Source organism: Platichthys flesus, chromosome 16 (assembly GCF_949316205.1).
Source record: "Platichthys flesus chromosome 16, fPlaFle2.1, whole genome shotgun sequence".
In the NCBI taxonomy this organism is placed as follows: Eukaryota; Metazoa; Chordata; class Actinopteri; order Pleuronectiformes; family Pleuronectidae; genus Platichthys; species Platichthys flesus.
Window position 1 is genome coordinate 11,528,615 of NC_084960.1, and position 12,996 is coordinate 11,541,610.

Here is a 12,996-nt window from a genome sequence, read left to right on the forward strand (position 1 = left end):
GTAAAGAAAATAACAATTTAGATAAGTACACACTAGTTAGAACACAACCAGGATTATTATATATTAAGTGGTCTGTTCTGCCAATAGATCACTTTCCCCTAAAACTCACACATTTCACCTTTAACCATCTGCTGCTGGAAGTGCATTTCTCTGTCGTGGGATCAATAAAGTTAATGATATTTTAACAAGTAGGGTTGCAGTTCTTCCCTTTGACCACTGGAAGGCACACTCATGATTTTAAAATGTAAACACGCCACAATCGAATGTAATAAAGCACTGAAATCTCACAGAGACTAAATAAAGAACGGCTGATGTTGTCATTTATTGTGGATGCTGACGGTGGATGTTGTCACTTGCTGCTAACGTTATATCTCGGACGCGGCCGCTGCTCTGTCATGACGTGAGGAGTTAATCCAGCTCAGCGGATGTTGGCGGCGCTGCTAACGTCAAACAAACTTCAACAGCAGCACCGCGGGCAGGCTGCGCTTCTCCCAGCTCCAGGTACGGTCGCTCTCTCCCCCGCGTTTTACAGTCGCTACCGGAGCCCGCGTCTCACGATGCCAGGGCGGCATTCAAAGTCCGTCAGCGTGCACGATTCGCGGCGTCGTATTCGGTCTGTTGTTGTCCGTGCCTTGATTGGCGACGCTAGCTAGCTGGCTAACGGCCCCACTAGCAAACACGCTTCGCTTCAGCTGATGAAACACACCCTCAACCAGCTGAGCGCAAACCAAACACTGGCCGCCAGCTGCAACACGACCGAGTGGCCACAGCTCCGTGACAGAAGGGTTCATCCACCTGCCACCGGACCGCTAGGACGCTGACATCTCCTCCCGCGTTATCACCGCGTCACATAACTGTGCTAATAATATTAATACAAATAGTAAGGATAATAATAATAATGTCATAGCTGTTGTTGCTGTAGATACGTGTCCCAGTTTTAATCCACACACACACACATGCTCTCGTCCGTCTGCCTCAATTACGCAACTAAGTTATTCACGGTTAGTTGTGCAAGTAGCTCTGAGCTGGATTATCTGGATTTACAGCAAACATCAGCTAGCGTTAGCGAGCTAGCCGCTAGCTGGCCGAGGAGGATCGTTAGCGTCAAATACCTCCCGGTGAGCTTTTGTCTGGTTTGTTTGTGACTCTCCTTAAACCAAACAGGCGCCATCAGTCAGCCGTGTTTTTCCACTGTCGTGTTGCAGCTTGGTTGTGTTTACATCGGGCTCAGGGGGCAGCTGGAGCTCGGGTCTCAGAGATGCCCCTGCAGCTGTTATCAATCTCATCCATTGTTATTTATGTGTTTTTAAATCTTCATTACAGGTTGCAGGACTCCAGGCTGGAATTTTTCTTTTCTGGATAGCCCCAGGTGAACATTGGTTTTCTTGTCAAGCGATTACATCCGCATCACTGAATCATATACTGCTGCACATGATAGAGTCCATCAGGGGTCATTGTACCTTAAAACGTAATATTGTGTTGGAGGACATCAACACAGTCCCATACATGTATATCTATTGTGGATCAAATGTACCAAAGTTATTATGCTATTAAATATGTTGTTATTGACCCCTTTTAACAGCAAACACCCTGTGTGTGGATTCGCTCCAAAATGCGACATGTCACTTAAACTGAAACGGAAATCTCCTCTATCGGTTTCCCTGTTTCCATTTTCTCTTAGATATTTGTTTAACTTAACTAAGGGATGCATTATTTAGTTAAAGAGAAAACCACACATCCTGTTGAAACAGAGGAGCTTCCACTTGTGTTGTGGTTCAGGCCTCCAGTCTAGAGACATTATAATCATTAAAGGGATTCTAACTCTGTTTGTTCGATGTAACTGTCAAATCTCTATCAGTTCATCGCAATGTAATATTGAAGTTTTTATGGTTTTCCTTAATAACATTCACTTTTGACCTTCATACAAACTGCTTCATCCTGTAATTGAACATTTACTCGATGTGATTACCTATGATATGATTTTACACCTTTGTTTTGAGAAGCTTTGTTAAAAAAATATAGCTAGCAATGTGTTTACTATTTACTAATAACAGTAAATGCACTGATAAACCTGGGAGACGAAAGAACATTGATACCGGCACTCAGTGTTTCAATCACAAAACTGCTGAAAACTCCTCTAGATCTTACTTGCTACATATGTAGGCTGACATGGACAGTTACGCCAAGTACCTCATTAGCCTCTGTGACTGTTGCTGGAACAACGCATGGCTTGGGAGAAGCTTGTGTCAGAGGGTAATGAGCCATGTGACTCAAAGCGTGCATGTTTTCTTTCTTGAATCAGAGTAACAGTCCAGTGGTGCGTTGTGAGAGGAGCTCCGTGTCCATCCCCTCTCCCTGTCCAGACGTCCAGCCAGTATGTCCAGCGATCCTCCTCCTCCATACCCCGGAGGTCCCAGTGCCCCAAACTTTGAGGAGAAGAATGGACAACCTGGTAATAAAACCAAAATATGCAGAGATACAATATTTGTGTTGACTTAATGAAATGCATGTTGCAAATAACAGCAAGAGATGATCAGCCCTAACACATGCCTCTCAACACTCAATTTAATCATTGTGGCTCAGGTAAACCGTCACCATGGAGACTACAGAGTCGTCCCAGCTTTGGATCCAAAGTGCACTTCTGATTAATCACAAAACTCTCACGAAGAAGAGAAGTGTTTCGAACACACTGTGGTAGTTAGGCACCAGCCAGTTTAAACTGACCACTAGTTTGGTTTCATGTTATAAACTGAAGCTCAGACTCACAGAGCAGCAGGGAAGTTTGGAAAGTACAGCTCTAATGACATTATTATAACAATAAACCTAAACAACATATTCAATTAATACTAATTGCAGAGTATTCTATATGTATTATGTTATTGACTTTTTTCAATTCAATGTTTTCTTTTTTATCTACAGTGAGAACCGCTCCACAGGGACAGCCCTTGCCTCCCGACTATGGTCCTCCCCCCTACGAGGCCTCACAGCCAGGCTACCTTCCCCCACATGTTCCAGGAGAAGGACCCATGCCAATGCCAATCCCGATGCCACTGACACCACAAGGTGCTGCTGCAGACAGTGTGCATATTTAAAAAAAAATTGTTGACAAAAAAAACGCTGTCAATGTTCAGTTGTCACAGTTAATGTGTTGCTAAAGTCTGGCAACCTGATGAATGTAAGACTAAAGTTAAAACTTTAACCTTGTGCTTGGTCCTTTTGAATTTTAACTTTCTTGATCACGAGACACACGTGGGTCCACGTGTGATCAGATCACAAAAACCACATGTTAATACCAGGTGTGTACTATAACACCAGTCAATATTATTTTTAATATATTGGAGCTTAAAGGTTGTGCATGACATTGATTTGTTTGTGCCTGTTGGGTCCCCCCCGCTTAATTATTACAATTTGAAACTGGTAATATCTATTACAAGTGGCACTATTGTTAAATTACTTGTGTGTATTCATATGTATGTCGACAGGTGGTCCCTACCCACTGCCCCCCGGTCATTTTGGTCACCCGATGCCAGGACACATGGGCCCCGGCCCCAGTCACTATGTCCACCAGATGGGGGGCCACACAGCCACCGTCCTGGCTCCTCCGGGGGCCGCCACCACTGTGACTGTGCTGCAGGGGGAAATGTTCCAGACCTCGCCAGTGCAGACCGTGTGTCCGCACTGTCAGCAGGCGATCGTCACCCGCATCTCCCACGATGTCGGCCTCATGAACACACTCTTCTGCCTCTTCTGCTTCTTTGTAGGGTAAGTGGGTCACGGAAAAGAGATTCACTACCCGTCACAAAGCAATTAATGCAACTTAGTTAGCAGAAGCACAGCAACCTCTGAAAATGTCTGGAGACTACCTGGAGTTTGGTGCATGCCCTAAAACAGCTAAAGTCACTGAACAATATTTTCTTCATGCTGTTTTCATTTTCAGGTGTGATCTCGGCTGCTGCTTGATTCCCTGTCTGATTGACGACCTCAAGGATGTGACACACACCTGCCCTTACTGTAAGGGCTACATTTATACATACAAGCGCATATGCTAACCACCGACAGCTGTATGCCACAGAGACGTGTACATGCAAACACATAAAACCAACAGCTCCTCCCGCTGGTAGTGACAGCCCCCCCAACCTCCTCCATTTTTTTAAGTGTTGTGTAAGCCCTCTTAAATTGTAAGTGTAGTTTTCTCATTAGTTCACTATATTTATTGTATATAATCTCTCAGCATATATTTTTCCCCATGTATAAAGATGCGATTCAATTGTACAAATCTCCCACAGAGCTACACACAGGATTGTAGGGCACTGAAACAGTCACGTAGAAAAGCAGAAGGCACGCTGTTGCATCTGATCCTGTGTGGAATCATGGGAGGAGACTTGTGATGTTACACATGTAAATGGAACCAGAAACAAACGATAGGTTGACAGTCTCAGTTAGAAAAAACTTTGAAAATGGTCAGGTTCTTTATTTGAATCTGTTTTAATCTTTCATCTGTGAATTTTACTCGGAAGCAAGCGTGTTAAAGTCAAACAAACTGAGTAAACAAATTTTTTTTTTTATTTATTTCAGAAATTTTATCCACTATTTTAGAAAATTACTCTTAACAGCTGTGAACATTTGTCCATTTCGTCTGAGAATTTTCTTCTAACAGACCTAGTTTTACCTTTTTTGTTGTGAATGTGAGCAAATTCACCAGCCATTTTCATCTCGACAAGTGCATGTAGACTGGTGACACGTTAAATGAAAAATAACCAATACACACAAGTGTCTCGGTAAGACGTTTGGCCCCCTTGTACCACCAGCTTCATGAATCTACTGGAGGGATTAAACACCATTCCTCTAGAAAGACCATCCCTCATTTTGATGAATGTGAGGGACAGCGTTGTCCAACATGTCACTCATGGGTGCTTTATCCTAATCAAACCACACAGTGTCCCCTGAAACCATCATTTTTCTGCTTTTTCTCTTTAATTTGTCACCTGGCTATATTTGCTTGTTTTGGCCAAGATGGATGTTACTTGCTATATTTATTAACCTGGGCTTCAGTGAGCAGTCACAAAATGTCGAGTGATGTACAGTTAAACTATTACACATGAACGCCCTCAGTCCATTTTCAATAACAGAGCTAACATTTGCACTTTAAGTTGAGATTCACATTTTCCCCCCTTCTTTAGCTATGAACGTCTGCAAATCCTGAGGAAAGAAATGTGATTTACAATGTCGTCGCACCAGTATAAGCAGTGTCGAATTTTGGCTTTCCCTGGCTTAGTGGTTTGCTCAGTGAACTCCACTGTAAATGCACTTATTCAGGCTAAAGTAGAATAGAGATGCAGACCGAGGATTGTACCGTTAGGAGACACAATGCATGATCCGAGTAATCTTGTGTCCTTTGGCCAAATGTTTCCATCTTCTCACTGATGCTGCCGGTGGATTTTTGCTGCCAAACATGTAGCTAGTTTAAAAAGGAATCTTTGGCAGGCAAAGAAAACAACAGTGGCGGCTCCAGCAATCATCACTCAGCCATTCAAGAATACCTGCACTTCTCTGATGCATGTTAGATAACAACCACATATGTCTGTTGACTATTAATGTAATTACAAAAGAAAATGAATCCCTGCTAGTGTCAAATGACTGTTATCAGACATCTTGCAAAAATGACATTGTGATTCCACTGCGACGAATTCAAACAATGTTCCACCACAGCATGCCTGATCTGCAGTTCACCTTTGTTCGGTGCAGAGTTAGTCCGCATGAGCCACACATCGAAATGATGAATTCTCACTGGCTAGTTCCTTGAATCCGTGCATTTGATTTTTATTTCCCTCTCGAGGTAAGCTAAGCTGTGCAAGAAGTTTTATGTAGAGTTGAAGGATTGCATTAAACTTTTAATACAAAGTACTGTATGCCATTGTTGTGGATAATGCTGGTCTGCATTGCTCTCTAAATGTCTGTGATATGTATTAACTATGTAAGTCAACATTTGTTTGACTGTTGTATACAGGTGATATTTTATCAATAAAAATCAGAATATGATTTTCCATTGAAACTTATTTTAATGGTCCATTAGCTGTTTCTATACACAGAATAGAAAACATGAAATAGATCTCTTCAAGAGCCTGTTGCTGATAAATAAAGCCCCCAAAATGAGCATCTATGCCTCTTCATGAAAATGTTCAAAGTGCAAACGTGTCAGTCTCTCCATCGATGTCCACACTGGATATTGCAGCATTTGTAGAAAGTGGTCATGGGTTCATCTGCTGATCTGGTCTGAATCTGCATGAAATACGCCCGAAGATGACCACACGTGGGACAAGTTTCTGAAAACAGAGACGAATGGAAAGTGTCACTCCTGGATCACAAGTTGGGTTTAACACATTTGGTTTATGGTGTAAAAGCAGCACACAGATTATGAACCAGATTTTATCTCATAAACGAAAGCCACATTCAAATCTGTGTGTCAAAGTGTTTAATGGTTCAGTGTGTAAGATTTAGGTGAGAGGGATCTAGTGACAGAAATTGAATATAAAATAATCCTAGTGATGTTTAGTGTGATCATCTGATGTACGAATTGTTTTCTTTACCCTAGAATGGCCCCTTATATGTAAATACTTTATATTAAGATTAAGATATGTTTATTTATACCAAACACATGCACAACACACCCATGCAATGGCAGGCGAATTCAACCTCTGCATTTAACCCATCTGTGTGCAGGACACACAGCAGTGAGCGACCATGTACGGCGCTCTGGGAGCAGATGTTGGGGGAGTAAGGTGCCCTGCCCAGGGGCACTAGACAGGGTAGGGAGACTTGGATTTTTGGACAGATCAATCCAGGTCTCTTGTCGTCTCTCCGTGGAGTTGAACCAGAGACGAACCAGAGACGAACCAGAGACCTTCTCTGCCCATAGTCCAAGTTTCTGCCACTAGACCACCGCCTCTCTAGGCGAGAGTGGGTACTCTCTAGGGAGGCTGCCTTTTTCTTTACAGTAGACTGTAACAGACTGGACAAACCAAAACCCTTTTGAGTTTTTATGACAACTAAAGGCTAACACAGGTTCTCATGTTTGGGAGGGTGAGTGGTGATCAGCTGCAGCATGACACTTCACCACTAGATGTCCCTAAATCTACACACTGAACCTTTAACATAGCTCAGTTTACAGTCAAGTGTAGTTTCTGCTGTCGTTCTATCAAAAGGCTTAACTGTCCCCTCCAGACTAGACAAAGCTTGAGCTACATTCGTTATTTGTGAATATTAAATGATCTGAAACCGATCAAACTGGGCTAATTTAATTTATGTAACAGGGAGTTGCACAGCCTCAATCCTTGATTTAGGAGATTTCACCCTCACGAGGGAAACACATCTAGTTCCCAGATATGTGTGAGGCTATCCTGCTCACACAGCACGTGTTGAGATCTACGCACAGTTACTGATGATGGAGACAGGGCTGTTCAAAAAGTTCATGGTGGGTTTTAGGATGTACTGCTTTGGATCGTTGTCCTGTGGAGGACAGCTGCCTCTTAACACTCAATTGTGTTAACTTTGAAAAAACTCAACATATCATAATCTAACTTTCATGAATTGAAATCTCAACTTGATACACAATCAGAGACAATCATCAAATCGACAGCCCCAGAGCTGATCGAATGTCACTTACCAGGCGTTGAGTCGACATTTTCCCAGGCTTTAGCTCCACCGAGGACATCATCCACCTCCTTCAACTTGGGGAATTTCCTGTAATTCACCTGCGGCCACACAACAAAAAACCTCAATTCCCCTGAGTCCACCGGGATCACACACATCTCGAACGAGTTCAACCTGCGACTCACCTTTCTCGTGATGTTGTGCACGTAGGGACAAGTGTTGCAGGCGAACCTCATACATTTCTGTCCTTCCTCCACGATCAACACGTTCCCACAGGTTGGACAGAACAGGAGCATGTCAGCGGAGACACATGCGAAATAAACGTAAGAATCGCGATCTGACGCCGGTGTTTCCCACTGGGGAGCTAGCTTGTTTAGATTAGCCGCTGTAAACAGATTGAAGCACGAGGATCGGCACAGGAAGAGGCGAAAGCAGGTGCCCCGGTTTTTACAGCTCGAGTGGAAACACAAGATTTAAACAAAAGAGCGAATATGGAATTTCATATCAACACAAATTCTGAAGTTATCTAAAAATAAATAACAAATATTCAGTCCATCATTTGACACTTTTCATGACTAAGCAGCGTGTTGAATTTACTTCCGGTAAGAGGTACCACAAGCACTAATGGTGTTATCCTCCGGTGTATGAATTGTGCTGCACAGCCAGGTTTGTTTACTCCGTGGAAGGCCTCGTAGAATTCAGTGTGTTGACTGAAGTTTTTCCAGGAAGTGTAGTGAATCTGCTCTCGTATACCCGGAAGTGCTGCTGCTGTAGTTCCCGGTGTTTTTCTTCTGTAGTTCCCGGTGATGGAGAAGCAGGACGCTGCAGCAGGAGCACAGTGTGCGGAGGAGAAGGTGGAGAAGGAGGAGAAGGAGGAGGTGGCCGAGGCAGATGGGTCCTCTCAAGATGCGGAGGAGGAAGAAGACGAGGAGTCTCTTCCTCACCCGGAGATCCTGGATATTTTCGAGGAAGGACTCGCTCAACTCGTGCAGGACCCTTTACTGTGTGACCTGCCGATCCAGGTGACCTGTCCATCAGAAGCTGCGTGAAGAAGAACAGTCACACTCTTCATTCATTGTTTTCATGTCTCCAACAAAATGTTATTCCTTCTAAACTGTAATCTGTTCAGACTGCTATAGTTTCTCCACATAAAGCAGAAGCCTTTTATTTTCTATGATGCATCACATAAACAGAGATAGGTTTGAGAGTATGGTCAGATGGCCTCAGTGACATCGTGTGCTGATTGCCTGTTTGACCAATAATAATCAATTTACAGTGATTTGATGATTACTGACTTTTTGGTAAAAGACCAAACCCCACAGACGAGACTTAAAAACACATAGACATGTATTTTATTTATTATTTACTTTTATTTACAGACACATTTGTGTGCGTCATATTTCATTAATCCCTGCTTTAAGATCGACAGAAGTCCTTATGGAAATATCCCTGAAATGTGATTTTGTGTTTTTAAGGTGACTCTGGAGGAGATAAATTCTCAAATAGCATTGGAGTACGGCCAGGCGATGACTGTGAGGGTTTTAAAGGCAGATGGGGAAGTAATGCGTAAGTGTTGAGATTTACCTTGTGTTTTCTTTGCAGTTTGGGTAACAATCATTAGATGAGATGTATATTTACAATTTATTATTGAAACATAATTATTAATTTCTATATTTCTATTGTTCTTTCTCCTTAAGCCATCGTGGTGGTGCAAAATGCTACAGTCCTTGATCTGAAGAAGGCCATTCGCAGATTCATGGAGTTGAAACAACAACGTGAAGGTGGAGTGAAACATATCAGCTGGTAAATACACAAACGCACGCAAACACACACACACACACACACACACACACACACACATTCAAATGAGTCTAACATTTTAAAAGTGGCCAAACTTCCTTTCTTTAACAGGAGATACGTTTGGAGAACATTCCATTTAGTGTTTCAGGGGGAGAAGCTTGATGATGACAAGATGAGGCTGAAAGAGTGAGAGTATAAACTCATCACTTCATTGAACTTCATTTACATTGTCATCAACATTGGTTTACCCATTTGTTCCTCTTCTTTTTCCATATATTCAGCTACGGGGTCAGGAACAGAGACGAAGTGACTTTCATGAAGAGGCTGAGGAAAAAATAAAATGGCGCAACCAACATTTGTTACATCAGACGTAAAAAAACAGAAGTTCCTGTGGCGAGTACTGGTACTTCTAAAATGTTGACAAAGTATTTATTTAATTATGGCTTGTTTATTGATGTGTAAGGTCCTGAAATATCTCTGCAAACTCCACATATACAGAAACACACTTTACAAAGTGAGATGTTTTCGTAAATGGGCTTCATGTAAATACAATGTTTGTAGTTCTGAAGGTTTGCCCTCAATTTGACTATGAAACCTGTATAATAGTGTTCAAATAATAAAAGTTTTTTTCTATATCCATGTTTGTGTTTGACATTCACTCGCACTTTAAAAAGTAGCTCTCTGTAACAGGAGGCAGTCAGAAATGAGCTGATTTGAATATTTCATGATGTAAGTGAACAGTACATGTATTGTGTCCTTATTGACCTAGTTTGAATTTTACCTGGGCAGGATTCACTGGGAGCGGCTGAGGAATTGAGGTACACCACTATATTCTTTAATGTTATTATATTCTCTTTAACACAGCTTAAAGGAAACTTTATGAAACTAGGGTCTGGGATGTTAAAGGGATGGTTCAGCTTCTGACAGGGTTGTAGAGAGTACAGCTAAAGTTACAAATACATTAACTAGACTTGAGATTTATGTTATGTAACTTTGAAAATTGCATTTTCTCCTCATCAATGTTAAATTAATGTTTTATTCGCCTACCTTTGTTGACTAAACATAAAAAAAAAAAAAATTCGAGCCAGAAATGTAGGTTGTTTTAGTTTTTGCTTATCGAGGGAAAGTTGGACACAATCTTGTTTGTGTTTTATAAGGACACCAAACAGAGTTCTTGAATATATAACTTAAACCTAAGAATTGATTCAGTGAGGAGGGACCAATTCTTGCTTTGTTTCAACCAACTTTTTATGACCTGTGACTATTTTATCGAGCATTAGTCTGTGTTTACTGTTGATCGGGAAAATGCACAAAGCCACTGTTGACCACCATTTCTACCTCATAGATTAGTAATTAAAAAAAATACAGAAGGCATAACGATGTGTTTTAAATATTTAATTTAATAATTCGGAAATTTTTCCAGGGGTGCAGCCAGGGCCTCAGCTGAAGTCTGTTTGGTCCTTGTAGTACCCATGTCCTGCCAGTAATCATTAAAAAGAAAGAAACTCCTCACTTACTAACAATATTATCAATGAAAATTACAATTTAAGTTTAGTTCTTATTTTCAAAACCGTTAAAAAAAACCTTTTCTAAATGTGCTTCTTGCTGAGTAAGGCATTGTTCCTAATTAGCGCAAAGAGCTAAAACAATCCAACATTTGGCCTCTTCAGTCTTTTCAGCTCTCACCATGACTTCTTCAGAGAACGAGCCGAGTTGCAAATCGCGAGACCAGAACTGTCTCTCACTCAGAAGCCATCAACTTCTGGAGAGGAAGAAACTGCTGTGTGTAATTCAGGAGCTACGGGACCATGTCGAGTTTGGACAAGGTGATGCATGAAAGACAGAATATATAGGATCTGACTCTTCTTTTGAGTATCATAGCCTAGCCATCAACAAAATAGTTATTTCCTCGTGCCTCTGCTGCTCTTCTGTGTATCACTGGTGTTTATATTTCCAGGAAGCAAGGAAGTGGGAACGACTCAACAGGAGATTGACAGCACTGATGACAAACTGGCGCAACTGAGTGAGAGGAAGGCTGAGATCCAAAACAGCCACGACCCCATCCTCAGTGCCGACCGTGACAACGACAGCGCAAAGAGTGAGTCTAAGGTTTTACTGCAGCAAATCATTACTGCATCAAACTTTGCTCTTCTCCTTCTTCTTCTCTTAGAAGTGTCATTCAGCACAGCAAGTCAGAAGACGGCGCCCCTCGAATCGAATTCTACCACAATTTACTATATCACGCCTCCACCTTCGACCCCTGGTGAGTAAGTTTTCAGTTCTGCACTTTTCTATACAAATAAGGAATTACAGAAAGTGCAGAATGATTCTTTATGAAACTTTCATCAAATCTAGTGGGAACAGGATGCAGGAATGTCTGGGTCTGTGACTTTGTTTACATGGACAGCAATATAACATTGGTGTTTTTCTGAGTAAGACATTATTTCAACTACATAACATGAGTTGCTTAAAGAAAATTCAATTTACATGTTGAGATAGTGCATAATCTGATTATGGTGTCAAGAAGTGACTGCCATACATGTCAATTGCAAAAAAAAATGCTGCAAAAAATCCAACAGACTTTTTAAGTCTTATTTTGATTATTTATTATTCTGGCCTTCAGGTTAAAGTCATTAGAAAAATGCTGTTTACATGACTTCTTCATCCTAATGTCTCAATCGGGTTACTATTAGAATATCAGTATCCATGTAAACACATATATTATTGTGCTTTTGCTCATCATTCGTTTTTGAGAGTGAAGATCATCTACTCTGTGGCATTCACGCGACTTGTTAACCTGCACGAAAAACAAGTGTTCAACTGTTCTAATATCTATCATTTAATATTCTACTAGTTTTTGACTCCACAGACTAAACTTTGGTTTTGATGCCTGTAAGCTTGAGACAGATTATCAATGAAAGTAGTTTTGTGATTTAACTGTTATGTATTTCTCTTCTTTGCACAGCCCCAATAGTGATTCTAGAAGCAGAAGACCTTCCAGCGTGTCCGTGCAGGACTCAGTGCCCCGAGTGTCGTCAGTACATCGTGACAGAGACCTCCAAGTCCATCAGCAGTGTGACCTGGCTGGTGTGTTTCATGACAGCTATGATCGGGTATGAAACAACAACAACCCCCTGTTCCTGGTGAATTATTTTTACACGAGTGTGTAACCAGACCCACACTCCTGTTCTGTTTTCTTGCAGGTGCGTGGCCGGTTGTTGCCTAATTCCCTTCTGCATGGAATCATTCAAATCGACCACACACAGGTGTCCCAGGTGTCGCACTGTGATCAACATTGTGAAAAAGCTCTGAGAGGAAAAGCATGGGGAGGAGAACTGAAGCTCAGACTGAGAGCTAATGATGGTTTCCCTTTTCTAATCTGATGTTGACTGATTGTATCATATGAGATTTAAACCCATTGTCTGTATGAATCTGTGAAATGATTGAAATTGTGTCAAAGTTAATTTCTCTCGGAGTCAACAGTGCTACAAGCTTTATACATTTGTTGTAGTTTTTAATGGTAAGCGCTGAAGAGTAAAGGTGTGA

At 41.6% G+C, this 12,996-nt stretch overlaps 4 protein-coding genes across 6 annotated transcripts; 3 read left to right on the top strand and 1 right to left on the bottom strand.

Annotated features, from left to right (window-relative positions):
• The first annotated feature begins 361 nt into the window (after positions 1-361).
• On the top strand, positions 362-6,039 carry cdip1 (cell death-inducing p53 target 1). Of its 2 annotated transcripts, none has more exons than XM_062408032.1 (6): positions 362-501; positions 1,324-1,369; positions 2,303-2,452; positions 2,920-3,063; positions 3,483-3,762; positions 3,938-6,039. In XM_062408032.1, the coding sequence occupies exons 3-6, from the start codon at positions 2,377-2,379 to the stop codon at positions 4,047-4,049; spliced, it is 612 nt and encodes a 203-aa protein (XP_062264016.1). In that variant the 5' UTR covers positions 362-501; positions 1,324-1,369; positions 2,303-2,376; the 3' UTR covers positions 4,050-6,039. The 2 variants fall into 2 exon arrangements, with proteins under 2 accessions (XP_062264016.1, XP_062264017.1); XM_062408033.1 differs by lacking the exon at positions 362-501 and adding an exon at positions 595-1,118.
• polr3k (polymerase (RNA) III (DNA directed) polypeptide K) lies at positions 6,037-8,096 on the bottom strand. Its single transcript, XM_062408049.1, has 3 exons — positions 7,836-8,096; positions 7,664-7,751; positions 6,037-6,323 (listed from the first exon to the last, which is right to left on the bottom strand). Exons 1-3 carry the CDS (start codon positions 7,944-7,946, stop codon positions 6,196-6,198), a joined length of 327 nt encoding a protein of 108 aa, XP_062264033.1. The 5' UTR covers positions 7,947-8,096; the 3' UTR covers positions 6,037-6,195.
• Positions 8,097-8,277: 181 nt separating this feature from the next.
• snrnp25 (small nuclear ribonucleoprotein 25) lies at positions 8,278-10,083 on the top strand. The gene is made up of 5 exons (XM_062408035.1): positions 8,278-8,672; positions 9,126-9,216; positions 9,348-9,453; positions 9,562-9,636; positions 9,732-10,083. Exons 1-5 carry the CDS (start codon positions 8,457-8,459, stop codon positions 9,787-9,789), a joined length of 546 nt encoding a protein of 181 aa, XP_062264019.1. The 5' UTR covers positions 8,278-8,456; the 3' UTR covers positions 9,790-10,083.
• Positions 10,084-10,226: 143 nt separating this feature from the next.
• litaf (lipopolysaccharide-induced TNF factor) lies at positions 10,227-12,984 on the top strand. Of its 2 annotated transcripts, none has more exons than XM_062408029.1 (5): positions 10,227-10,268; positions 11,121-11,276; positions 11,408-11,713; positions 12,416-12,563; positions 12,654-12,984. In XM_062408029.1, the coding sequence occupies exons 2-5, from the start codon at positions 11,138-11,140 to the stop codon at positions 12,760-12,762; spliced, it is 702 nt and encodes a 233-aa protein (XP_062264013.1). In that variant the 5' UTR covers positions 10,227-10,268; positions 11,121-11,137; the 3' UTR covers positions 12,763-12,984. The 2 variants fall into 2 exon arrangements, with proteins under 2 accessions (XP_062264013.1, XP_062264014.1); XM_062408030.1 differs by lacking the exon at positions 10,227-10,268 and having other exon boundaries at positions 10,517-11,276; positions 11,408-11,548; positions 11,621-11,713.
• Positions 12,985-12,996: the final 12 nt, after the last annotated feature.